This window comes from Carassius gibelio, chromosome B17 (genome assembly GCF_023724105.1).
Source record: "Carassius gibelio isolate Cgi1373 ecotype wild population from Czech Republic chromosome B17, carGib1.2-hapl.c, whole genome shotgun sequence".
Classification (NCBI taxonomy): Eukaryota; Metazoa; Chordata; class Actinopteri; order Cypriniformes; family Cyprinidae; genus Carassius; species Carassius gibelio.
Genome location: NC_068412.1, coordinates 4,539,312 through 4,566,679, shown reverse-complemented (window position 1 = coordinate 4,566,679; position 27,368 = coordinate 4,539,312). Strand labels below are relative to the sequence as shown.

The following is a 27,368-nucleotide window of genomic DNA, read 5'->3' as shown; positions in this document are numbered from 1 at the left end:
GTTACAGGTCCAAAACTGCTAGAAATCTGATTTAAAACGCCTTCGTATACACTTAAGCTCATGTGTGTTGAACTCACATTATTCACAAGTTTTGAGATTATTCCCAAATGATCTACATTTCCACAGCACTCCAGTCCAGCAGTGAACATCTGGAGAAGACACAAGATGAAACACATCCAGCATTAAGGAAAACACAATATTGGTCAGATTTCTGTAACGTAACACCCATTTGACAGAAAACCCTCAACTACGAGTGATGCCCAACCCTTGAGGAACATGGCAAGACTGTGCTTTGTTTGTGATAAACCTATAAAATATAAAGAGGAACTGTGTGTGTGTAAATGTTATTGATTTGTGCTGCCTTCCAGTGTCCTGTTCTCATTAAAACCTGTTTATCTGGTAATGTCCCGTATTTTATTTAAAAATAAATAGATTGAGTGTTTTTCTGAGGAAGGTTCTCTCTGATTGGCCTTGTGATGAACAAGAGCACGGAGGTGACTCGTTATAAGAGCATCACTGTTTAATGACATTAAGAGCACAACTGAGACCCAGGGAAACAGACACACTGGTGATGATAAAGCTTTACTGATGACACTGTGGGATACACAAGACAAAAACAAACCAACAAAGAAAGAAATGTGACTTTGACATGTTCTAGACAGGTTTCTTAAGATTCTCCAGCATCAGCACATTCAATCACCTGCCCATCCGTTCACAATCATGTGCACTGCATCAGTAATATTAATAAATAAGGTCAAACCACAACACGATGTAGTTGTGAGAGAATAATAATGAAACCTCAAGTACCCTTCTGCATAAAAATACATTTTGTTAACAATAGTTGTGCTTCTTATTGCATTAAATAGACATTGCTCCCTCAAGTCAAAACAAAAATCTCTAATGTACCCAGTTAAATAAGTGCCAGACGTTATTATTAGGGTTCATTGTGCATGAAAGCTCGCTTCCACCATATATATATATATATATATATATATATATATATATATATATATATATATATATATATATATATATATATATATATATATAAAGGAATTGTGACATTTTGTGACTTTATTGCAATTCTGATGTTATATGTTCTAGGGGTGTAACGGTTCACAAAAATCACGGTTCGGTTCGATACGATTCACTGATGTCACGGTTCGGTTCGGTACGGTTCGGTACGTTTTAGATACAGCAAAAAGAAAAAAATTGGCTACAAAGTATGTTTTTTGTTTTTTTTACATTGAACAATGATGGAGCTATTCTTTACCCATCTTCTATGGTGTTTTCTTAGCAGCATACTGTATAAAACAAAAACAGCTCCTTATAAAAAAAAAAATGAAAATGTTATATTATTGTAGTAGTTATGAACAAATACAAAGATGTAACTTTTTATATGGAACTCTATAACTCTTTATATTGAGTGTGTTTTTACTCAATTGGTTCTCTATAGGGCTTATGTTTTTTAGAACAAAGCAGGAATTACGGTCTGGCTGAAATGGGCTCATGAAGGAATATTGTAACGGGGCTAAATTACATTAAGAATGTTCTTAAAACCTGCGTTTTCCACTACAGAGTAAGGCGCTCGCTCACTCAGTACGCGCTGAAGGCTCGTTGCAAAATGGCTAAAGGGTCTTTCACACAGGACGCGATATGCACGGCGCTGGACCCTGGGCTCAGCGTTGCCCTTCAGATACCACGCGATTTGCGCTGCACTATGCCAAGAGCAAAGTAGGTGGAGTTTTCAAAACTGCCCGTGCATACGTTCTATTTATAACAGTTCTTCTATCTAATAACGTGCAGGCCTGTTAATTGAATCGTACTGCTCAGGAAATTCCGACACAGTACAGTACTAGTCCATTTTGATTACCGTACTTGTTTGGATGCCCCGATCGATTGGTAAAGTGCACCTGTAGCACCCTAACCGCCTGATTAGGGGAGAAAAAGAGTCAATAAAAGACACAGGACACGGAGCTGCTGCAATATCTTCTGAGTCTCTGTATTGTCTCAGCAGCGCGCCCCTCCCCCAGCAGGTGAAAGTTCCAAGGCAAAAATAATCAAATGATCAATCATCCATACTAGGCAAGGAATACCAATCGCCATCATCCAAAATCATACACTATGCATTAATGACATTCAGTTTATTTATTTTTTTTGATGACATATTGATGACACTAATTATTATTAGTTTTATCTATTTTTATAACCACCACACACCCAAACACCAGACCTGTTGGTTATTGGAGGATCTTCTATTTGTTGTCTGTTAAACGCATTGGCTATTTTGCAATGAGCCTTCAGCGCGTACTGAATGAGCTTGCGCCTGACTGAGTAGCCTAACATAAACATATAAGATGGTGTTTTTTTTTTCTTGTTCGGGGGTGTCAGGGGCGTTGCCTGTTACGTCGTTTGGGTTATTGGGCTACCTTGTTGAACGCATATCATTATATTTCACAATTTTTAATTTATTTTCCAAATATAATTAATTAGTCCAACGAACCGTTCGGTACATAATGCGTACCGCGTACCGAACCGAAAGCCTCGTACCGAACGGTTCAATACGAATACGCGTATCGTTACACCCCTAATATGTTCACAATAAGAGAAAAATAGAATCAGAATTGTGAAATGTAAACCTGCAATTAACTTGCATTCGTGTTCTCACTATTTACAGTAAACTCACAACTTTGAGAAAATAAGTCTGAATTATGAGATAAAAAGTTTCAATTCCCTCATTTCTGAATCCATGGAGGAAACTGAAGGACTGGATCCCCTAGACGTGCACAGTCCAAACTGTGCATGTAGCTCCTATGGACCAGGGGCACTCTGTGGGCTTATAAACAGTGATGAGGTCAGGAGCTGTTTGGGAAGGCTTAGGACACTTTCTCTGAAGCCTCCTGGAGACCCAGAGCAGACAGGATGGGATCAGTCTTTCTTGTGGGAAGTGCTGTCTGTGCTACACGGGACTGGGGTTTTCTGTCTGGTCTGTGCTCTGTGGCCTGTATATGAAGGTCAGGAGGAACAGGGCGACGTCATGGGACGTCCAGTAGCTCGTGTGTGAGGTCACAGCCGACCAATAGCGGCTCTCCACCAGACCCTCCCGAAGCTCGTAGTCAATGCGATGCTCCATCTCAGCTGTGACACACACACACACACACACACACACACACACACACACACACACAACAACCAATCAGAAGGAATCAGTAAACACACTACTGTTTAACGGTTTGATGTTTCTTCTGCTCATCAATACTGCATTTACTTCATTCAAACTGTGAAATATTATTACAGTGTAAAACAGCTGTTTTCTGTGTGAATCTGTGTTAAAGTGTAATGTATTTCTGTGATGCTCCGCTGTATTTTCAGCATCATTCCTCCAGTCTTCAGTGTCACATGATCTTCAGAAATCAGAATAATATGATCATTTACTGCTCAACAAACATTTCTGATTTTTATCAGATTATATTATTATAGTTGTGCTGCAGAATATTTTGTGGAAACGTGATATATTTTATTTTTCAGGATTCACAGGTGAACAGGAAGTTCAGAATAACAGCATTTATTTGAAACTGAAATCTCTTGCGATATTAGAAATGTCTTTACTGTCACTTGGGATCAATTGAATGCAGCCTTGCTGACAGAAAGCATGAGTTAATCTTGTAAGTGTACTTCATCATTTCACTGCAGTAAGAGAACACAAGTGTTGGATGTACACACCCGCTGCATCCAATGAAGAGGAGGAAGAGGATGGAGATATGGCTGAAAATGTAAAAGTGCTTTGGCTGTCCTCACTGTCACCAATCCCAGAATCCCCAGCGGACGGCAGGCTGTGTGATCGAGAGAATCGAGAGAATAACATCCCGCTGATGCCCTTACCGATACTAGCAGCGCCTGCACAAACACAAGAGACACAGATCAGCACACAACCATCTGTTAGTACTTCAATTATAAATCTGAATATGTGCATAAATCAGCTCTCAATCAGACTGATATGATCATGAATTCAGAGCAGTGTGTTATTGTGCTGGTATCTTAAGGACTTTCCTGGACAGCTGAGCGTTTCTGATATTCTTCATATTCTGTGTGGTCAGTACACACTGATAGAAATCAACCTTTTCCAATTAATCAAAAATTTACTTTTACCTTTTAATGGGCATTTGTACCTTTATACAGCCATGTTTCTAAAAGTGTACATTATGAGTCAGATTCTTACATTTAATCAGTGAATTACAATAAGACATGTGGACCAAGCAGCTGAAATTAGGATCAGTAAAACTATCAGTATCCATCTATTCAATGCAGAGGAAACAAAGAAGCTGCATCTGAAGGGGCTTTCAGATCTATTTACACACTATTGTTTCATGAAGGACACGAATGCATGTAACCTGCAGTTACAAATGCAGAAATAATGATTTGATATATTAAAGTGCCCCATTATGGATTTGCAAAGTTTTCAATCTGAAAGTGCGTCGCTGAGCAAACAAGTTAAAAATAAATGCATATTTGACCTTGCATGCACATCACCGGTTGTTGGGGACTCCGAAAACAAAAATAAGAACTTTCATAACCCATAATATTGGCACGTTAAACATAAAGTTGAATGCTCTTATTTGAAATTATTTAAATAATAAAAAGAAACGTTAAATGGGAAACTAAACCGCCAGTAGGTGGCAGCAAGTCACTGTTAATAAGTGAGTCACTGCGATTGAAGCGAATCATTTAAACGAGCGATAGATTCAGTGACCAAACACCGTTGTGTTGCTCAGAGGCTTAAAACAGTGCAGAGGTTGTGTTTGGAATTATTCTGGTTGTCAAAATTAAAGGGACACTAAGTAGGAATTACTCCCATCTAGTGGTATTTTGCATTCAAACTAATTTTGCTCTCCAGCGCCTCACTTTTTCAAATGCGCGTTGCATCTACGGTGGGCGATATGTACCAAAAAGCTTTGACAGGATGTCTTCTAATAGCACTTCGTCGAGTTTTCCTTCAGGTGAACAGGTGTGTTATTTCAAACAAACTGCAACATGACAACTAACAAACGAATGTTACAGTATGAATTACTGACTGTGGAAAACATGAAATATTGTAATTAGTAGTTATGTCTAATTTATTCGTTATATTTTCTGAATTATATGCATTGTTAGATATAAAAAAAATATTATAATATAGATTGTAACACTGACTTACCTGTCGAGAAGAAAACTGGCCACTTCAGCGTCTCTTTTGAAATCTTTATCCAGCATTAGCTCTTTCCACCTAGAAAAAGCTTCCCCGACATTAACTCTTGTTTTCTGTAATCTACGGTCACGTTTCCTTTTACGTTCTATTTTTGACTGTTTTGGCGACGATGTTTTCTTCTCCTGTGGCGCGGCATATGTATGGTCCATAATAAGAATGCAATCCAGACTTTTAAACTTGCCGGTGCAGTTTCAAGCGCCTCTCACTGCTCTGCACCTGCGTTTCTGGCTCTGACCGAAAATGCGCTGTGGAAACGCGTTGGCTTAGTACTTTTTGTCCCTCTCTGCTATTATAGTTTTGCAAGATGGCGGAACTACATGGAAGCCTCCGTCGACCTACCCGTCCCATGTATATAAAGATAATAAATTCTTCATTTACGAGGATTAGTTTAAACATTGGCATAGGTATTTGTACACCATTGAGGGCATATTTATGAATAAAAATATTGATTTTAGATAATAAAATACCTAAAAAGTTACTTATTGTCCCTTTAAGCAAAAATAAATAAATAAATAAATAAAAGTTTTTTTTAACTGTTTTGTAATCATGGTCATTTTCGGAGAAATAAACAGCACTCTGTGTGATACTGATTACTAACTATATGAAATGCTAAAGATTTTAATGCATTCATGCAGTGAGAGAACGCACTCTAAATGCACACTGGCTCTAGTCTGGACTTCACGCAATACATGCACTCTGTAGTAATACTCAATAATGTCAAATCACACATCATCAAAAGCACAGACGATGTATGGCACCCAGTATGAATCAGCTGTACCCAGTATGCTGGCCTTGCCCAGGCTGGTGATGGACTCTCTGTAGTGTGTCCTGCTCAGCACAGGTGATCTGCTGGGACTGGGGCTCTCCGAGTCGCTCCTGCTCACACTGAGATAGGTGGCTCTGATCTCATCATACGGGGTGGGGTCCATGGTGTTACACCTTCAAAACAAGACATCCAAACACTCATCCAGAGTCATAAACCAGTGATTCTGGAGCCCACAGGAAAAATCACCAGCTGTTATCGGTGCTCAGTTGTTCAGCTGCTTCAGATTTTTGTGAGAAACCATTTTTTTCAACTTTGATAATAAGAACTGTTTCTTGAGCAGCAAATCAGCATATTATTTCTGAAGGATCATAAGAGATCATCAAAACATCCTAATTATTCTAAACTTTTGTGTGTGTCACACTTTTCTAGTGTGTGATTGTAACTATAAATAAAACATAACATGAAATAAAATAAAAAATATAATTTAAATGGTAAGAACTAATGCTGTCAAATGATTCATCGTGAATAATCGCATCCAAAATAAAAGTTTTTGTTTCAATAATATGTGTACTGTTTATATTTATTGTATATATAAATACACAAACATACAGTATACAGTTTGAAAATATTTCCATGTATATATTTGTATTAATATCATTACTACTATATATATATAAATATTTTAAATGTATAAAATGTTTCTGAAATATATGCATGCATGTTTGTGTATTTATAGATGCATAATAAATAAACACAGTACACACGTATATTATGTAAACAAATGGTGATTAATCGTTTGACAGCACTAGTAAGAACACATCAAATCAACATGTAAACTCGTTTCTACCTTAATGACTATTTGTTTATTAAAACACATACAGTTCTTGAAACTACTGGAATCATTAAATTAACTGTGACTAATAGTTTAATACATCAGCACTCAGTTTCTGTTAAATAATAATAATAATAATAAATAAAAGTTCATCTAAAAAGTATTTTAGCTTATATGATTGGGGGCTCAAATATTGGACAACAGGGGGCCTTTGTGCCAAAAAGGATGAGAACCACTGCTTTAAAACACTACTATAAACAGGAAGGTAATTTTGACTGAGGAAATCAAATGTTATATTTCCCAAGCATGTAGATGAATGTTCCTGGTTAGTACTGAATAAACTCTACCCAAATAAGAAGAGATCAAGACTCACCAGTGTATCTGCACAGGAGCGATGTGGCTGTAGTGCTTTAACACCAGAGGCTCCAGTCGATAGGCCTGAAGGACGAGGAAATACATGACACAAACAGTTAACTGAATCCCTTGCACTGCCAGCTGACGACTGAGATGCAGTGACGTGGTCTCACCACAGGATCTGATGGGTGGAAGATGTTGAAGAGGCGCCGGCAGATGGATTTGGGCATGATGTGGTCCTGGTGACCGCTGGTCCCGGGCCGGATGCCTCTCAAAGCCAGAAACACAGCCAGAGGAGACCCCATGCAGAAGAAGTTCTCCACCTGCCAATTATTTAATGAGATTTATTATATTCTGTAGAGATACTGTACAGATGTGCTCAGCCTCAGATCATCCAAGATCAGGAGGAGTGCGTTTCTTCATCAGGTTTGTAGAAATGTAGCACTGCATCAGTGTCTCATCAATGGATGCTGTGCAGTGAATGGGTGCCGTCAGAATGAGAGTCCAAACATCTGGAGAAGACATTAGAATTAATGGACTGGAGTGCTGTGGATTACCGTGATGTTTTTATCAGATGTTTGGACTCTCATTCTGACGGCACCCATTCACTGCAGAGCATCCATTGATGAGACACTGATGCAGTGCTACATTTCTACAAACCTGATGAAGAAACAAACTCATTTACACTTTGAAAGGTCTGAGAATGAGTACATTATCAGCTTTTTTTGGGTAAACTATTCCTTTAATGTCCCCACATCACCTTAAACTTTAATGTAGGGAAGGAAGTAGGTTTTGATGCCTTCAGGCCCTGAAGCTGATCGTGCAGTTCTCGTAACCTGTCACAGACACAGATTAATTACAAGATTTATGTATATATAAGATTGAGTGGTGCTTGTTTAATGGTCAGACACTTCTACGCAGGTGCTTACCTTCGTCTGGTTAGTGTCACGTCCTCCAGCAGGTGGCGCTCTTCATGAGTGGTCCAGTGTAGATCTTCTCCCTCCAGCTGATCCTGATGTTCTTGCAGACAGAAGCGCACAGGGTCCCAGCCGGTCATGATATCAAAGGTGATGACGCAGCCCAGCGAGTGAGAGATGATGGACACTCTGCCTCTGCTCTCAAACTCAGGGTTTCGTGAGCAGAAGAGAGAATAGAGACGGTTGAGCTCCTGCGTCAAACCTTTAGTGATCTGGAAGGAACATCAGAGCAAAAATAAACTAAATACTCTACACGTCAGCTATATACAGGAGGAAGACACTGCATATAGTACTGGGATCAGTAAGATATTAAAGTAATTAGTTGACACTTTCTATCATTTAAAGTGACAGTAAAGACTTAACACTTGATAATAACTGCACACTAGTAATCATTAATTTAGCATTAGTAAACAGATAATTCATAATTTATAAAGCATTAATAGACAATAATAAGCAGTTTATAAATACAGATATAAATGCTTTATTCTTGATTTAAAAGCATATCTATAATGTGTATTTTCATACTTTATTAATGATCAATTTATCAATTCTCAATGAAGTATAGCATTATTTACAAACCAGTTATTTAGGAGTTGCCAGTGATATATAAGATCACAAGAAATGTAGTAAATTCAGGTAGTTATAAAGCATTTAGTAGTGGTCAGTTAACTATTTATGTGAGCTCATCTAAAGTGAGGACTAGTTATGCCTTGTAAAGCATTTATAAAGGATATTTAAAGGCTCAGTTATCTTCTAAACAAAAAACGGAAACAAACACAACACAGTGATACAGAACATAGAAATAGAAACAGCCTTTAAATATCATTTGTAAAAGCTTTACAAGGCATAAATAGTCCTCACTTTAGATGAGCTCACATAAATAGTTAACTAACAACTACATATGTTTTATAACTACCTGAATTAAACCTGATTTACAGTAGAAATACATGTTAATAAACCATTTATTAAAACTATAAGTAACTATTACTATATGTCTGAATAAAAAGATGTATGAATGCACATTTAAATAGTTTATTAATCATTTACTTACAATTTCTAAGTGATCTTATGAACCACTGACAACTCCTTAATAACTGGTGTGTAAATAATGCTATACTTAATTTAGAAATGATAAAGTGATCATTAATAAAGTATGAAAAAACAATTATTAAATACATTATAGATATGCTTTTAAATCAGGTATAAAGCATTTATATCTGTATTTATAAACTGCTTATAAATGTCTATTAATGATTTATAAATGATGAATTAACTGTTTCCTAATGATAAACTAATGATTAATAGCATGCAGTTATTATAAAGTGTTACCAAGACTTTTATAATGTTTCAGAAGATTTATATGTCAAAATAGTGCTGTTCTTTTGAACTTTGTTCATTTGTGAATCATGAAAAATAAAATGTATCATAATTTCCATATATATATATATATATATATATATATATATATATATTGTGCAGCACGACATTGATAATAATCCGAAATGTTTCTTGAGCAGTAAATCATGATATTATTCTGATTTCTGAAGATCACGTGACACTGAAGGAATGATGCTGAATATTATGTATAAAATACAGCTCATTCCAGACTAATGTTACTTCCTTTCTTCAGTGAAACACAAAAGGAGATGGTTCGCTGACGCAGCTCTTTTCAGTACAATAAAAGTATATAGTAACCAGAGACTGTCAAGCTCCAAAACCCCCCACAAAAATGCATCTTAAAAGTTTCACAGCTTTATGTGATCATTGTATTAGTGCATGAAAGCCACTCGTTACTAGGGTTGGGTATCGACTGGGTTTTTAACGATACGGGGCCATTTCAATACTTTTAAAATGGTACCTAAACGGTGCCAGAACCGATACTTATATATAAAAGGAAAAAAAAAAACAAAAAAAAAAAACATAAGGATAACATTAAAGAACATTAAAAATAAGTCCATAGCATTCACACGCTCCTTGGATGCTCTCATTCCCCAAACTTCCCTTAAGGCTAATAAATGTATTTCATGATCTGGATCATTGTTTAATAGAAAAGCACACATAATGTTTCTACTGTATCTCTGTCAATCTCTCTGATATTTATTTAAGATGAGTGCTGTCTGTCCCTGTCTTTAATCAGTTCTGTGAATGACTGGATGCTCATTCTTTATAAAGTAGCAACAATGTCGTTTTTTAAGTACAGTCTTAGGCACATTAGTATTTTCACCCCAAAAAGGGTTTTAAGCCAGTTATTTCTGTCTTTTGCTGTAGTGTGTCAGTAGTTTTGGTACCCAACGCTTCTCGTTTTAGTGTATATATGCTTTAGTTGTGTGGAACTGGAGGGTGGTTAAATCGGTTGATCTTCAGATGAACTGTTGAATGTGTGTCACCTCGTGTCTGTAGAGAGGACTGGTGTAGTACATGATGTCCATGGCGCTGCTGTTGAGTAAGTCTCTCAGGCCTCTCACTTTGTCTGGTGTGATTGACTCCACTGTGTCTGCGTGTGGAGAGGACAACACTCTCAAAATAATATACATACACAGGCTCATGTACTTGTTCAATCATCATTTCATTATTAATGTTAATGCAAATCATTGTTTGAGCTGTTTCGTTTGCACAGCTGATGGAGGGATGAAAGATGGGTTTATGGCCTGTATTATATTCTCCTGCCAAGACAGCATGTGTGTGTTTGTGGACCAAAGGTAAAAGCACAGAGGGTGATAAGAGCAGCTGTTCAGACACGTGGTGTGGCGTCTCTTACCGCCGTCTAAAGCCAGTTTAGAGCGCCACTCGACCGGCAGAAACTCCACGTGTTCCTCTGTTTGATCAGCGAAGTGCTTCTCCTCCATCTTCCTCACAGCTTCCCGCAGCCTGAACACACCACAGAACATCACAACACCCTCCAAAACACACACACACTCATTACAAATGAATGAAGCATTCACAACTACAAATAAAACTATTACAATTGGTGAAAACAAAGGTGCTAAAGTTGAATTCCTAAACTGTAGAGAAAGGTGACAGAAATAGTAGAAATATTGAAACAAAGACTAATAAAATTATCTTTTGAAAAAAAAAAAAAGTTCTCTTTTTTGTATTTTGTTTAATTTCTTTCATATGTCTTCTGTACTGTTTGGACGCTGTGTTTGTTCGTTGTTTGTTTTGACTGAGAATAATGAGCAAAACTAAATACATACAAATTCTTAAAACATAGAATTACTAAAACCAAAATGAAAACATAAAAAACAGTTTTAAAGTTGACTGTTATTAAGTGATAAACACGAGAAACAAATTTTGTGAGAAAATGCAAACTAGGATCTCCTAACGTGTATACAGTGCCTTTCTAAAGTATTCATACCCCTTCATTTTCTCCACATCAATCTACTGCCCAAACACCATAATGACAAAGCAAAAGCAGAATTGTCTTCATAAATAAAAAAAATAAAAAAAACTGAAATAAGTACATTGCACAAGTAAAAAAGAGCCCAAAGTAGTGCAATGACCATGTCCCGAATATCAAAATATGTAATTTCCATCCCTTAAATACATATTTTACAGCCACTGCACATGGACCATAAACTCAGCTCAAAGGTTTCCTTCTAGTGGCCCTCTTTCACAAAACATTTAGCACACTTTTATTACAGGTAGCATGCTAAATGTTTGAGTAAAAGCATTTCAGTCAAATGTAATTTATGCAATATGTCAAACCTTTGACCCACGAGGGTTTTAAAAGCAGCCCAATTCCATAAAAAGAAAGGTCATCCAACATAGATGCAGGAGTCAGATCTGACTGATCACGGGTCGAGATAAGGAGAGATGACTGACGAGATGCTGGAGGACTTGCTCTCATACGGTAGGATGTGCTTACACAGTCTCACTCATTTCAGAAGTGATTGAAATACCCCACACATTGATAGCGGCTCCCTGATGCGTGAACAGTTGTACACAGTATTAGTGCGAGTGGATGGGAATGGTCAGATTTTCAGCGAGAGCGGGACCAAGTTACAAATCTTGTGTTATCACGAGCAGCTCAGTCAGTCAGTGAGCGCCGTGACAGATGACATCTGACTTTTTACTTGTTAAGGGCCTTCATTTTCTTTAAATTGATTTATTAATGGGGTGTGACAAGACACTTGACGAGACGAGACTGGGTTCACGAGAACGAGGCGAGATGTTTAGACTTTTTTAGAAAAAAATCCTGAAATGAGTCTTTTATTCAACTGAAAAACACAAAATGCAAAAAATGTAGGTGAATTTTGAAATCAAATTGTACTTTCTGAAATTAAACTTCTATTTTAATAAATTATATGCAGCAATAAACAACATGTAAACTATATAAATTAAGAATCATGTTTTTTATAAACTGTATATAGATAGGCCTATAAATTGGAGATCATGATTAAAAAAGAAAAAAAATAGAAAAAGAAACAAAATAACAATTTACTAGTGTTTTTGACAACATGTTTGTTGCTTAAGCCTTTTAAAAAATATATATATTCATTTGAACAAAATAAAAATTAAAAATTAAATGAAGGAGTCAGTGTCTCGATTCATAAAGACCAGTTTCTCCGTTAGAATCATTTGACTGAACGATTCAATGACAAATAAACATTAAAACACACACACAGACACACATTTCCAGGTTTCTCCAGAAATCTTTGATTGGTTCAAGCCCAGGCTGTGGATGTCTATGAGCCGGTCTCCAGCTGTGTGCTTACTGTAAGTCCCTCAGTCTGTGCTGCTGAAGAACACACTGCACTTTTGGGATAAACTGTGCAGGTGCTGAGCAGAGCTGCTTTCCTCAGAACCGAGGTTCATCAGACCAGAGAATCCTGTTTCTCAGTCTGAGGGTCCTTTAGCTGCATGTTGATGTGTCTTCACTGAAGACAGGATTAAGTCTTGCCCAGATCGGAGGAGTGTTGCAGAGATGTTTGTCCTTCAGTAGCTTTCTCCTGTCTCCACATATGATCATGGAGCTCAACTAGAGCGACCATCAGCTTCTCGGTCACCTCTCAAACCAAAGCCCTTCTCCATCAGATGCTCAGTTTGGTCAGGAGACCAGCTCTAGGAAGAGACCGAGTTGAGATCACATGCTTCTGTGAAGCTTCAATGAAGCAGAATGGTTTTCTGAACTCTTCTTCAGATCTGTGGCTTGATGCAAACCTGTTTCTGAGCTCCACAGGCAGTTCTTCTGACCTCAGGGCTTGGTTTTTGCTCTGATTAGCTGTTAGACCTATTATTAAGACATGTGTGCCTTTCCAAATCATTCCCATTCAATTGAATTCGCCAGAGTTTAACTTCTCTCAAAGTGTAGTACCATCTAGAAGCAATATGAATGCTCCTGAGCTGCCATTATGGTGCATGGAGTGTAGATTGATGTGGGAAAAAAAGTAATTTTAAAACATAAGGCAGCAACATAACAAAACGTGAAGAAAAGTAAGGGGTATGAATACTTTCGCAAAGCCCTGTATATGAACACATCCATCTAAATACTTTCCTATTTTATACACTATAGTGGTTCACCACTGCATGTCACTGGGGACTTCATCATCACCAGCTGCTCTCCTGAGGACTCACATGCCAGTGTTTTTGATGATACGATCCTTGTCCATCTTCTGTCCAATGCCATGCACCACAAACACAATGTGTGTGGTCTGAGGGGGTTTATGGTGCGGCGAGGCCTCTTCCATGAAGCCGCGATGCAGTCTGGTGCCACTGCTGGAGGCTGAGCACAAACACACCACACACATCATGAGAGCTGTGCTCATATATTCACACAGACACACATCAAGAGTGCTTCTGCAGCTCTGCATCTGCATCTGTGTTCACACCTGTTCCTCTACTGCGCTTGAGCAAAATATCACAACATCATACAAATATTCAGGACACAAACAATACCTTAAACCATCCTAGCTCGGCAGTTTGCTTAATACATGGTCATAGAAACACTTTACAATGAGATCCTATCTGTTAACATTAGAAACATGAACAACCAATAGAAGAGAGTTTAAGGCATTTAATAATCTTAATGTTAATTACTACATTTACTAATATATTGCTCAAATCAAATAAATATTGTAACAAAAGTTGTACTTATTTTTAGTTAATGCATTGCTAATGTTAACTAAGTGACCTAATTGTAAAGTATTAACAGGGACATTAGTGTCAACTTAAACTATAAATTATTAAAAGACATGAACTAAATGAACTAACCATTATCTATAACTTTTGCCAAAGTAAACTCCTTATTTACTGCTTTTTAATCGTAGGTAAAGTAGGTGTTAAGTTTAGGGATGGGGTTTAGGATTAAGGGATTTAAAATATGTTCATGCAGAAGAATACATGAATATGTGCTTTATAAGTACTAATAAACAGCCAATATGCTAGTAATATGAATGTTAGCAAGCAACTAGTTAATAGTGAGAATTGGTCTTTAAACTAAAGTGTTACTGCTTTTTTAATATAAAATAACTAAAATAAAATTACTTGAAAACTAATAAAACTTAAAAAGACATATACCTGTATATATATATATATATATATATATATATATATATATATATATATATATATATATATATAAAGAGAGACAAAAATACACACACACAAATCCAGTAACATTGACAACAATCACAATATATACGTTCCATTTTCAATTTTTATTACTTTTTTTTTATATTCATAAAAACTTTAAAAGTATAACAATGATACTAAAATAACATATTAAGTCTATGCATGTGCTGTGTGTTTGGAGAGGTTTTTTAAAGGAATATAACAGATGTGTCTAATGATACAGCAGTGATTGAACAGCAGGTTGATGAGCGTGTGTCCTCTCACCTTTAGAGAAGCCCAGCTTCTGCGTGACGGTGCGTGCGATCTTAGACGTGGTGGCATCACTGTACAGATACACCTCGTCCACACTGTACCAGTCCACATGACTGCAGCTCAACTGCACACTGTGAACGGCTGCGTGGAGGAAGATCACACCCATTACATGCACAGACAGGGCTATCAAGTGACACACATCACTGTTCACATTACTGAGTAAATGCAGTACTTGGAGTCAAATTACAGAGAGAGGAAATAAACAACTTTTTACAGCATTATAATTACAGCATTATCATTTTTTTTTTTTTTTTTTTTGTCAGAGTATAGCAGTTAAATCGATTAACTTTAGTCATCATTGTGGCATTATATGCCAATGGTGGCACTTTTTGCATTCTTCTTCTGGATCATAAATATACGCTGAATCTGATTGTTAGCCATGGTTTGTTTTGGATTATGTTTTTTTCCTCACGGTAATGTCACAGCTTCCAAACGCTCTCAACGCAAAAGCCTACTGGCGCTCGTGATTCTTTAGCTCCGCCCACACGTCACGCCTCTAGACGCTCGTGTTTTTCTGGGAAAAATCGGTACAGACTATCTTTCTCTTATGAATATAATAAAACTAAAGACTTTTTGGAGTTATGAAGGACGCAGTACTACTCTATAGGTACTCAAGATTAACAGGAGATTGAGTGAAAACGAGCATTTCACCCCCCCTTTAATATCCTTAATAGCATTACTATTAGTAAAGCAGATAGCCATGAATGCAACGTTATGCAAACAGTTAGGCTATAGAAAACGCTTAAGGAAGATGGGATAAAACCAAAATATGGTACACAGTTTATTAATAAAATCTAGCCAATTATGCCCAGGAAAGCAGACTGGCTATAAACAAGCCAAAACCTAATTTAAAGCGAAACTGAAAGTATGGGCTCACCGCTCTCATTCAGCACAAATCCAAATGTTTCCATAATTCACAATGTAAGTGAAGCTAAACCATTATTTATTCGATTAACTGGGGTTTGTACATTCCCAAAAAAATCATAATGAGCAAAGTGCCACACTGGAGTGGACCGGGGCTCAGGTTCATAACTGATTCATCACTACAACCATTTGCTTCGTCACTGAAAGAATGATTGAATGAATGAAAGAATGAATGAATGAATGACCAGACAGCTTGCTCATTAGACAGACTTGGCAGCACCTACTGGCAATTTTAGATTTGAATCTACAACTATCACTTTGTTTTGACATCATTTATTGCTTTATTTATTATATTATTAATACACTTAATGGAATGTTAAGAATATGGCATAAAAAATAACATACAATTAATAAGCCTAGAAAAACTTTGCCTCTATATCATTACAAATGGACCTGTAAATCAATTTAAGGTGCCAAATATTGTCTCTTAATGGGAAAGGTGTGACTGCGGTCCAATGGTGTTTTTCCACTGCATTTTTCAATTCAGTATGGTTCACTTTTGGGGAGTTTTCCACTGGGTACTGTACCTGGTACTTTTTCAGTATCACCTCGGTTGAGGTCCCAAGTGAACCGTACCGTTACCGAAACATGACGTGTAAACTCTGCTGATCACTGATTGATCACTGAACTTGTGACACAAACACAACAGAACCGCTAGATTTAAAACAGCACAGCCAGTGAAGGACCGAACGCAACTATTTTAACAACCAAGAAAATGGCTGTTTTGTGGTCTGTTGAGGAAATAGAGACGTTCCTCTCGTTGATAGCAGAGGAGCAGATCCAGCGAGAGCTTGATGGGGAGACACAGGATGAAAAGTTATCCAGGAGTCGCTGCAGTAGATGCATGATGATGTGAATAATCCTGCTACTCTAAAGCAGTACTAAACTGCAGTGGAAACACAAACTGAGCCGAGCCGTACTGGGCCGAGTCGTACCACACAGTGGAAAAGTGCCATAAGAGTGCCCTTGTCTGTACTCAGAGCTGCTCTTTTGCACAGGCGTCTACGGTTGATCAAAGCAAGGCCTACAGCATTGTGCAAAAGCACTGAACTGTTCATTCAGTCACAGTGAGTCTGATTCAGTGATGGATCTGGATAAGAATGATTGACAGGTTCATATTCTTTAACGGCAGTGATCTCTACAGTCAAGTCCCTCTATCAATCTCATCTGTTTAAGTGAGGACAGTCAAAGGACATCGGGGTGATAAAATCAAGTCGAGTCTCCTGACAGACACAAGATTATTTCCCAGGGACACAATCTGAGGACATCTTTCAATTTGTAAGATCACCTTAAAAATCATTCTTCTATAGCATCGCTGTGAAGAACCTTTTAAGCACCTTTATTTTTTAATCCTCCATCTGTCCTCAACATTTCCCTATAGTTTACAAAAAATGTTTTCCTTCATCTCATCTTCATCTCCTTCATCTCTGTGACTTTTCTACATTATCTATCTATATTCACATAAAAAAAGAACTTGATTCGGTTGTTCTGAAGGTATGTAATTTATTTATTTATTTATTTTTAAATCTTGATCTTTGACCCCAAATTGAAATTAATGGGAAATTGTCAAAAATAAAATAAATAAATCCATAATAAATCTGATAATGTTCACACCAAAATGAAGGGCAGGTACTAGAGCACAAATGCAATGTGGAAAAGACATGCTCACACACACACACACACACAGGTATGACTGCCACAGAGAGCATTTGTATAGAATTTGCAAATAAAATCAGCCACAAATGCAGAACAAAAATATAAAGAAGGGAGACCTTATACACGCACGCACACACACACACACACACACAAACACGAACTCTCTCTCTTTCACAGACACACACAAACACACACTCTCTCTCTCTCTCTCTATCTCTCACACACACACATACACACACACAACAGATATGACTACCACAGAAAGCATTTGTATAGAATTTGTCAAATATAATCAGCCCTAAATGCAGAACAAAAGAGTTGAGACCTAATGCACGCACATACACACACACGAACAGAATGTGATTATACATTTTTCATTGTTATTTGATGTTCACTCCTCACGCATTTTGTTTTCTGCATTTTGCTGCTGGCTTTATTTACATATTTAATTTATTCTATATCCTAAAGTTATTATTATTATTTTTTTTTACACTTTAATCTCTACCGTTAAATCAATAATATGCAACTACATTCTGACTCTAAGTCTTGCCTTTTAGGAGTGTCTTATGTGGCATTTTTCTGTCAAATTTCTGTGGCATTTTAGCAATGGTTGACTCCTGACATGAACCCTAGAAGATTCTGTCTGCTGTCGTTTCATTATATTGTTTGTTTAGAACGCAGCACAGCAAGGGTTAATAGGGCTAGAATACAAACGGTCACTTATTGTAGTATAGCCCAAGCTCTAAAAGAATTGTTTTAAACTGATGATGCATTATTCTGTTCTGTAATTGGCTGACGGGGTTTATTTGTATGTTCACTTTAAGATACCCTTTCTTGTGTTCTTTGTGTGTTTTGTGTCTTTTTCTTTTATTGGTATTCATGCTGTCATCCAACATTTGTAATGTTATTATAAAAAATAAAAAAAAATTGTGGCATTTTGTAAAAACAGACATTTCAAAATGCATCAAAAACTAATGTGTATATATTCATAAATTCGCAAAATGTATAATGGAAGTTGTGATACAGCAGCTGGCCCCATCCAGTAAAATGAATGGCTCTCTATGGCCCTCTGCTGGTCAACTTCTTTCCTGGACTGTAATAATTTTAGGTTTATCTCTAACTAATAGATGGCTATTGGTTAATTCTACACCTAACACCTAGATCCATATCCAGAAACAACTTAAATAAAATGTTGATCAATTTAAATTTGTGTCATAATTTCTGAGCGGCGACAGGTTTTCCGCATGTATTTTGAAGGACTCTCTCTAGCCGCATTGTGAATTGAACATCTCAAAAATATATGTAATATGTCAAATATATTTCAAATAAATGTAGCAGTTAAAGCAGGTACGACGGCTACATTCATGCTACAAATAAATAAACTAGAGGTGGGCATAGATAATTTTTTTTTTAATCTAGATTAATCTCACTGTGATCTTGAAATTAATCTAGTTTAAAATGGCTCATTCGAATTCTGCCGACGTTATTCAGAATATGTGTGTTACCCAAATAAAATTGACAAACAGTAAGTCTTTGAGAAGGGGTTTATCAAGCTAGATGGTGCATTAGAAATGTGCTTCTCCTGTTTCCAAAATGCATCACAAACTGCTTGAAAAAGCTGTAAACTAATTCCACATTGCACAAGCGGGGACCCGGTGAAGGTTGTACCAGTGGGCCCTGTTTCAAATTGTCTAATCAGTATGTTTTTTTATTTTTATTTATTTGTGCTATTTACACGTTTCATTTTTTTTTCAAGTTTGAGGATTACCCCTCTTGTCTAGACGTCTAGATTTTGTTAGCTCATCATAGACCAACACCTGCCCTAGGATTATTCTCGTGTCTTGCCCTCTATATACCTGTTTGCCATTGTTTGACCCAGGCCTGTTATGACCACATCTCTGTCAAATAAAAGCTTGCACATGGAGTCGCACGTCTCATGTCTCGTCAGCCCCGTAACGGAAGTGCCCTAAAATATAAGCTAGTAATAACATATTGCATTAAAATGTATTCTGTTACATACCCAACATTCTATGTGAAAAAAGTATCTATATTATATTGTGTTAATTAATAGTTGTGTCTGGTGAAAATTATGGATTAAACAAAGTTTTAATCATACTTTCTTCACTTTTGTGACGTATATCTGAATGAAATGGCCTTTCAAGCAAAACAAAATAATCTCATGTCAGAGACTGTTTGAAAATGAAGGGGGATTTTTCTCTGGTCCATTAACTTGCAAATGTCATCAGAGAAGAGATGTTGTTTGTGTTTGTCAATATTCTATTAAAAATTTAGATTTCAAAGTTGACTAAGTTTGTGAACTACTGGCCTTGGATGTTATCAGTTAGCAATACACTGTAAAAAATTGCTTTTAGGAGTTATAAATGAAACATTATACAGGAACAGGCTATAAAAGTTTTAAATTTCATTTGGTATGTAATTTGCCATTCTTTTGTAATCATTTTGAAATTAACGTCTGGGTGATAATGGTTTCAATCAGTCAATCTGGCATGACATTTTGGTGTACAACTAGACACAAAGAACAGGTCTGTGATTACTATTAACTTTAACATTAGACACAATGTATGTATCCAAAACACTGATTTAGGTATTTAGGATACATCAGATTCTACATAAAGTGTCCTAATAGCTATAATAAGAAAGAAAGAAAGAGAAAACAGCAGGGGAAAAGTAGAACAGAAAAAACACATTTGTGATTCCGGGTGTAAAGCTAATGCTGGTTTCTAATGAGCAAAGGCAGAAAAAGAGAATGTAAAAGGAGTAAAAAGTAGGGTTGTAGTACCTTGGCATCGCTTTCGCTTGTGACTTTTAGCACTCGTCTGATATCCACTCCATCTGAATAGAAAGTGAGGGTAGAATGGGGGAAAATGGGAAAGAACTAACAAACCAAAAAACAGTAAGTGATCACGTTATTAGCAATATCACTTTCCTATATGATTTTTTAATAAAAACCCACAGTATTATGAGACTGCATTGTACTGTATAACTTTCAACTCAAAATACAAGTGATGCCATAAAATTGTGCCAGTCCCGCAGCACACTTGAGCATTAAAGTCATTAACATCAAGAACTGTGTTAGTAACACGTAAAAATCATGCTTCTCACATGCTTATAAGGTCTTTTTTTAAAGATTTCAAAGTGAAAGCATGTAATATGACCCAGAACACATTTCTTATTTCAGATGTGTTAACCAATAAATGTTTCAATAGTAAAGACAGTGAAAACACAAAATCACTCTACCATGTAAAACACAAATTAATAATAATAATAATAATTCAGTTTTTAAGGGAGCTTTTGTTTTGATACTTTGATATTTCACTGACCATACAAACACAAGAATATGGCTTTATTAAATTTAATTTGATCTTATTGTATTTATGTACGCATTGTGCATTGACAAAACTCAATTAGGACAAAGCACTGTTAGAGTCTATACTTTTAGTTCATTGTGCTTGTGTGACATAACAAGTTACTGCAGAGAACTGCATAAATAACAAGGAAATATCTCTGGTAGTTTCATAATAAACCAGCAAAGCATTGCAGAGATTATACAGCTCTTGCACACAGGAACATTCCCACACCTTCAAAACATCTAAACCTTTCTGAGTTTAAAGACTTAACTAGAACACAGACCCTAATGTGCATGTAATAGGATCCTACTCCTAAATAACTCCATTTTGAAGAGAGAAATCAATCCTCTGTGATGCTGTATTATTAATTGTCTTTCCTTCCCTTTATTTCTTAAACACCAAATGCAGAACATTTTTCTCCCTTTACAAAACCCAAGCGCTCATTCCCAACACAGCCGACCCTTAAAACAAGCCTTTTTAAACATTTATTTTATTCCTTGGGGACAAGTCTATATTTGTAAAAGAGATTTTTACACTATAATGTCTCAAACACAAGATCTGTGGCATATAATAAAAATGTTCTCACATCTCAGTGTCACATGCAAATTCAATACAGGCAGATTTGACTTTTTTGAAAATTTTAAAATTATTTTGAACACTAATCCACACCAAAGTGTTGTGTCCAGCATGAAACTGCTGTTACAATCAAAAGAAGCTACACCCGAATGATTTAAGAATAAGACAAACATAGGTCCCAGTACAGAGCCCTGTGACACCCCAAGGTCGATTATTCAACAAAATTGCTCATTTGATAGAATCTGCTATCCTCCTGATAGCACAATAAACTGTAAAAGTGCAGATGAGGAGATTTGTATTACTGAGTGGAGGAGATTAGACAAGATTTTCAGCACAAGAAAGTTACATTTGTTCTAATGAACCTTGTGATTAAAGGTTAGAGTTTAAATACACATTGGATGTGACTTTGTATGACCTAGATTTAGCACCTCAAGAGTAAGTGGCCTACAAGACAGTGAAGTAGTGTAGTTTAAAGGAAAGGATAAATGTACCTAGCTGTTTAGACCCTATTGCTTAATATCAATTTGATATGAGTCTCTCTGGCCCAATGGCAAATTAAGAGATTGCTGCTTTTTGCAAAAGTGTAATTTGAGGCCATCCAGATCCTCAGCAGCAAAATCCTCTCTTCAGCTGTCATGACATGGGCTTCTGTCTCCAGCAGTCTATACAGTGTCTACAAATTCTACTTTATCCTCAAGTTGACTTTAGTCTCACTACATATCTCATAATCCGATTCAATTCCTTCCTATTTTACTGACTATAATCCATTTCCCTATAAAACAAAACAAAAAAACTTTAAAATAAAATTAAATAAAAAATAAGACCTAACTCAGTGTCTTTCAACTGTTGTGTTAAATTGCCATCATGGATATTCACTTCTGGGTTGCACGTTTAACTTAACTCTGTATTTAGTTTCCATCACTGCTAGGGGTGCTCCGATCACGATCGGCCGATCGTTAATGCGCATCTCGTCAGTAAAGCCGGTTTTCTAATCAGCGGTTAATTCCATCAGGTGTGTGATTTCACATAGAGCAGCTGTTACTACACAGAGCCGTTGTTAACTGAGAAGATGGGCCAATAAACGCTGAAAATTAACCTGATTTGCGCATCTTCTCTATTAACAACGGCTCTGTGTAGTAACAGCTGCTCTATGTGAAATCACACACCTGAGGGAATTAACCGCTGATTAGAGAACCGGCTTTACTGACGAGATGCGCATAACGATCGGCCGATCGTGATCGGAGCACCCCTAATCACTGCTCTAATTCAATTATCAAAGTTAATTTACACAGATGTTAACTCTACACTCTTGTCAGTGCTCAACCCAGAAGTTCAGCATGTCTTACATACATCACTACAGACGATGTCATAGATATCGTTATACAACATTTAAATGAACTCATTAAGCATCAGGCCATCGTGAGCTGATTTAATGCAACGTAATGTACGACTAATATAAACTCATCAAATTAACTTGATATTTGTAGACAATATTTTATCACACATGAACAACTTAGTATTAAACAACTGCCACTGTGCAATGTATTTGATCTATCTAGATGTATGCTTTCCAGCGTTAATTTGTGTCAGTACTGACAGATTAAGTTAACTGTTGTTTTTAAAACATTTTGTTTAAGAGATCTCTCTCCTGATATTAGTCCTTCCTGGTTTGAGACCGGCTTGTTTTAGGGGTCAGTGTGGAGCAGACTCTCCAGCTATTTTTCCAGTGGAGCTCATTTTCTGTGCTTCCAGATAGCACCAGCACCCTGTCAGTGGAGAAAGAGCTTGTGTGTGTTTATGAATAGAAAATAGCTGTCATTTTTCAACAGGTAATGACAATAAGGGCAGGTGTGACCTTGTCAGGAACAAAACCTTTCACTCATTCATTTCCCAATACCTCTAAACTAACTACCAGCCTCACACAGAGGAGGAAAGCTCTCTTTTTACAATGAACTTCTTTAGAACAACCAAATAATGTGCTAGTAACAGTCTCTCACCATCTTTTCTGTCCACAGTCTTGCTCAGCGTGTCGTTCTCAAAAGCGTCCTGTATCTGTTGTCCTCTGAAACACGCCAGGTGTTCTTCCTCAATGAGGTCGCTCTCATCCTCCTCGACAGGCGTCCATGTGCCGTCAATGAACCACTGGCCTCTCATGACAGGGATACGATCCTGTTCTACAGGGCAGAGAACACTAATAAAGCACTTTTAGCACACACCACAGAATAGAAGAAGGAACTAGGATCATTCAGTAATCTAAACATTTGTACAAGCATAAGAAACATTGGGAGAAGTGTATCTACACTATAAAAAATTTCTTTTGAAGCTGTCAATTAGACAAAGATTACTGAGGTACATGTTACAAGAAAATATCCTTTGAATTAAATGTAACACTTTGAAGTATAATGTGTAACTTCCCGTTTCTTTGGAATTATTCACACAAAAGTAGGGATATTTCTGAGTGAAAATTGTTTCAAAGTGCATCCTGCTCCAAATCAGTTTCTGTATGACTGCATTTAAAAGTAGTACTCTGAATTCTTCTGCTAAACACACACTATAGTGATATCACACTCACAAGAGATGCTAATACAGTTAATAAAAAAAAAGAAAAAAAAATGTTGCCTTTAAAATGATGCAACATCTATTCTGAAAAAAGAGCATTTTTCATCATGTGAAAGTTTAATCACTGTCGTCTTCAATGTCAACTAGATTTTACTTCCCTGTAATATAATAGCATATTTCAAAAAGAAAAATGCAAATTTTTAAAAGTGGTTTAAAACTAAATTTAATCCGGATGGGAGAATAAATATGATTTATTCTAGTTATGTACATAAAATGGTTTGCAATGTTGACAACTCCCAATAAAAAATTGTTTAGGAAAAAGAAAAAGAGGTCTGCTGTCACACCAGATGTGAAGAAAGTGCAGGTGTCACAGACACCACAGAATGTTAATAATTGAGTGGACAGGGCAGGTACTGTTCCTGCAAGGATGAGCACATTACAAATGTTCAATAACACTGTCTAAGGACTCGCAAGAGCAACGTTTGTAGATTCAAGAAAACCACTATACTGCGGTGTTGTGGTTTTAAATCATTTATAATTATATAAATACTAAATTAAATTAAATAATCATTTACGTATCATTCAACCGCTTATTCATTTTTATTATATTTCTTATTATTTTATTTGTTCCTTGCTCTTGTACTGCTTTTTATTAATATTTAATCAGATTGCATGGTCTTTTCACGAGTTAGAGATAAGAGAAGCGTGCAGGGTGATGTTGTGAAGCAGTTTTTCTATTGCTTTACTCTGAAAACACTTGTTGGATTTGTGCTGGTCAAACGAAATCCAGATTAAATAAGATTATTCAATAATCCTGGCTCATTTTTATCATCACTTCATCTCCTGCTTTCCGCTCTTTCACAGTTTCCTCTCTCGAGCTCAGTTTTGGGTGTCAGACAAAACACTGTGTGCTGATTTTAAACAGCAGAAAAAATCTTCTGACTGAATCTGGTGATGAGACTGGATACAATATTCCTGGCATAGAGATTCAAGCTCACATTTATGGTCATTACAGTTTTTTACAATCGCTATGACAGTTTTTTAACAAGTTTCCTAAACTCTTAACGCACCAACACACTCTGGGGTATATTTGTAGTAATAGTCAACAAAATATTGTACGAGTCAAAATTCTTAATTTCTCTTTTATGCCAAAAATTATTAGGATATTAAGTAAAGATCATGTTCCATGAAGATATTTAAAAATGTCCTACTGTAAAAATATCAGAACTTAATTTTTGATTAGTAATATGCATTGCTCTTATGACTGGTTTTGTGCTCCAGGGTCACATATAAAGTGACTTGACCCATCACGGAGCATCACTTACGGTTCCAGTACACCGGATAGCACTCTTTCTTCCTCACATCCACTTCATAGAGTCCTCCTCTGACACACACGGCCTCGATCGTGAAGTCGCTGCTCTTCTTGCTGGTATCCAGCCCTTCGTCTTCAGGAGTCTCCTCTCCACCACGCCTCAAAGCCCTTTCCTGGTTTAACTGGCAGAATCTGCGATACATGATCTCTATCCTGAGAGAGTCGTGTCCCATGAAGGGCTTCCATGTCTTCTTGTCCTCTTTGTAAGACCACCTGACCTCCTCGGGCCCCAGCTCGGTGGTCAGCTGGAGTCTGTGTCTGGAGCGGGCCGGTGTCTGAGCGCCGAGCAGACGCTCCTGTCCGTGGCTGTCTGAGGCAGGGTCTGTGTGGTCTGTGCGAGGGTCCAGATGGCCCCTAGAGAGGACGCCCGAGGCAGGATGGTCATGGTTCCTGAGTGAAGGGTGTGTGTCTGTGTCTGACCGCACTGTGTACATCCCTCTCCCGATGGACTCGTCGTAGAGGCTGATGTAGGCATCGTTACGGTATCTATTGCCAAAAGATAGTTTATTGCCAGGAGTGTTAATAAACCGTGTCTTCTTAGTAAGACTGCTCATAACTCCTTCCTTGTGGAGCCAGTGGCGACCGGAACTGAGATCTGTGACGTCACCAAACAAGGGCCATGATGTCATGTCAAAACAAACCGTAACAGCTGTCACTCAACCTGCCACTACAGCTCATCAGCCAGGAGCCATTAATGACAGCATGTCATGTTTTTCAGCTGTTTATTGCTGGTCAGGTGAGCATGAATGACCAGCGTGGAGTTACCTGACAGTATGACGTCATACCTCAACAACAAAAGTAGCTTAGAAGCAACTAGTCACTTTTAAACGTATATTAAACGACTTTCTGTCGTCTTATTGAGCTGTTTAAAGCTGCTTTACATCTGAGGGCAACGATGAAAGACCGGTCGGACAGACTGCAGCGATTTCTGCACTGAAATCTGCACTATGTTACCGGATTTACGCGCTGCTCCAAACCCCCCGTTTCTCAACCGAACCGGAGCTTGTCATGTCACCGAATCACGCTCGTCCGCTCTGTTTATTCCGCCACTCCATGTCACAAATAGAAACATAAGTCTGTGCACTATTCCAGTCAGTCTGACGCCGGCTGTCCTGCTTGCGAGGGCGGTTTGTACGGCCTTACGTCACAGGAGACGCAGTGCGTAGGCGCTCAGCGCGCGTATGAGAGCAGGGCGCGCGCGTTTTTTGCCTAAACAAGTTCAGTGCTGTGTCGGAAACCGCTCACTATCCACTATATAGTGCACTATATTGGGTGTCAGCCATTTTGTAGTGCTGTCCGAATTCTGAGTGAACGACTTAATTCCCTACATTCGTCCACTACTTTTTACGCACAATTCATTCTGATGTCGAGTGTTCAGCCGATGTCCACTCGCTGAAGCACTATTTCCCACAATCCAACGCGGAGTAGCGTCGAGCTGGAAGAGAGAGCGCGAGCGAGCGAGTTTGAATGAGAGATGCCGTATAAACATATCTTTATTATTTATTTTTTAACGTTTTTTCATACATAATTTATATTTAAATATGTTATGTATGAAATAACTCAGTTTAATACTTTACTAATTTAGTGAGGTAATAAATTTAGTAGCGTATTGATTCTGATGTAAAATTAACGGTCGGCTGAGGGCGCTCTACACCCATCTTAAAGTAAAGTTACCATGATATAAAAGGGATTGTCAGAAGAGGCTGTCTAGTTAAGTTAATCATCACCACCAGATGGGAGCAGATGTTAACGTTTGTGCCTCACCTTCCGATGACTTTTGACCATGCTGTTCCTCAAAATCATGTTATTTCAGTTTGGCAGATGGTCATTTATGAGACCTGCTGAATTAGTCAAATG

The 27,368-nt window shown here is 37.4% G+C and overlaps 1 protein-coding gene across 2 annotated transcripts; it reads right to left on the bottom strand.

Moving 5' to 3' along the window:
* Window positions 1–569: 569 nt before the first annotated feature.
* ddhd1a (DDHD domain containing 1a) lies at window positions 570–26,747 on the bottom strand. 2 transcript variants are annotated; one of them, XR_008157625.1, is made up of 15 exons: window positions 25,465–26,747; window positions 23,578–23,754; window positions 20,437–20,532; window positions 15,009–15,137; window positions 13,749–13,896; window positions 10,933–11,042; window positions 10,562–10,668; window positions 8,127–8,386; window positions 7,958–8,033; window positions 7,371–7,520; window positions 7,217–7,281; window positions 6,024–6,184; window positions 3,724–3,897; window positions 2,221–3,138; window positions 570–1,913 (listed from the first exon to the last, which is right to left on the bottom strand). XR_008157625.1 is itself a non-coding variant. In XM_052579786.1 (14 exons), exons 1-14 carry the CDS (start codon window positions 26,138–26,140, stop codon window positions 2,960–2,962), a joined length of 2,508 nt encoding a protein of 835 aa, XP_052435746.1. In that variant the 5' UTR covers window positions 26,141–26,747; the 3' UTR covers window positions 570–2,959. The 2 variants fall into 2 exon arrangements, 1 of the variants encoding a protein (XP_052435746.1); XM_052579786.1 differs by having other exon boundaries at window positions 570–3,138.
* Window positions 26,748–27,368: the final 621 nt, after the last annotated feature.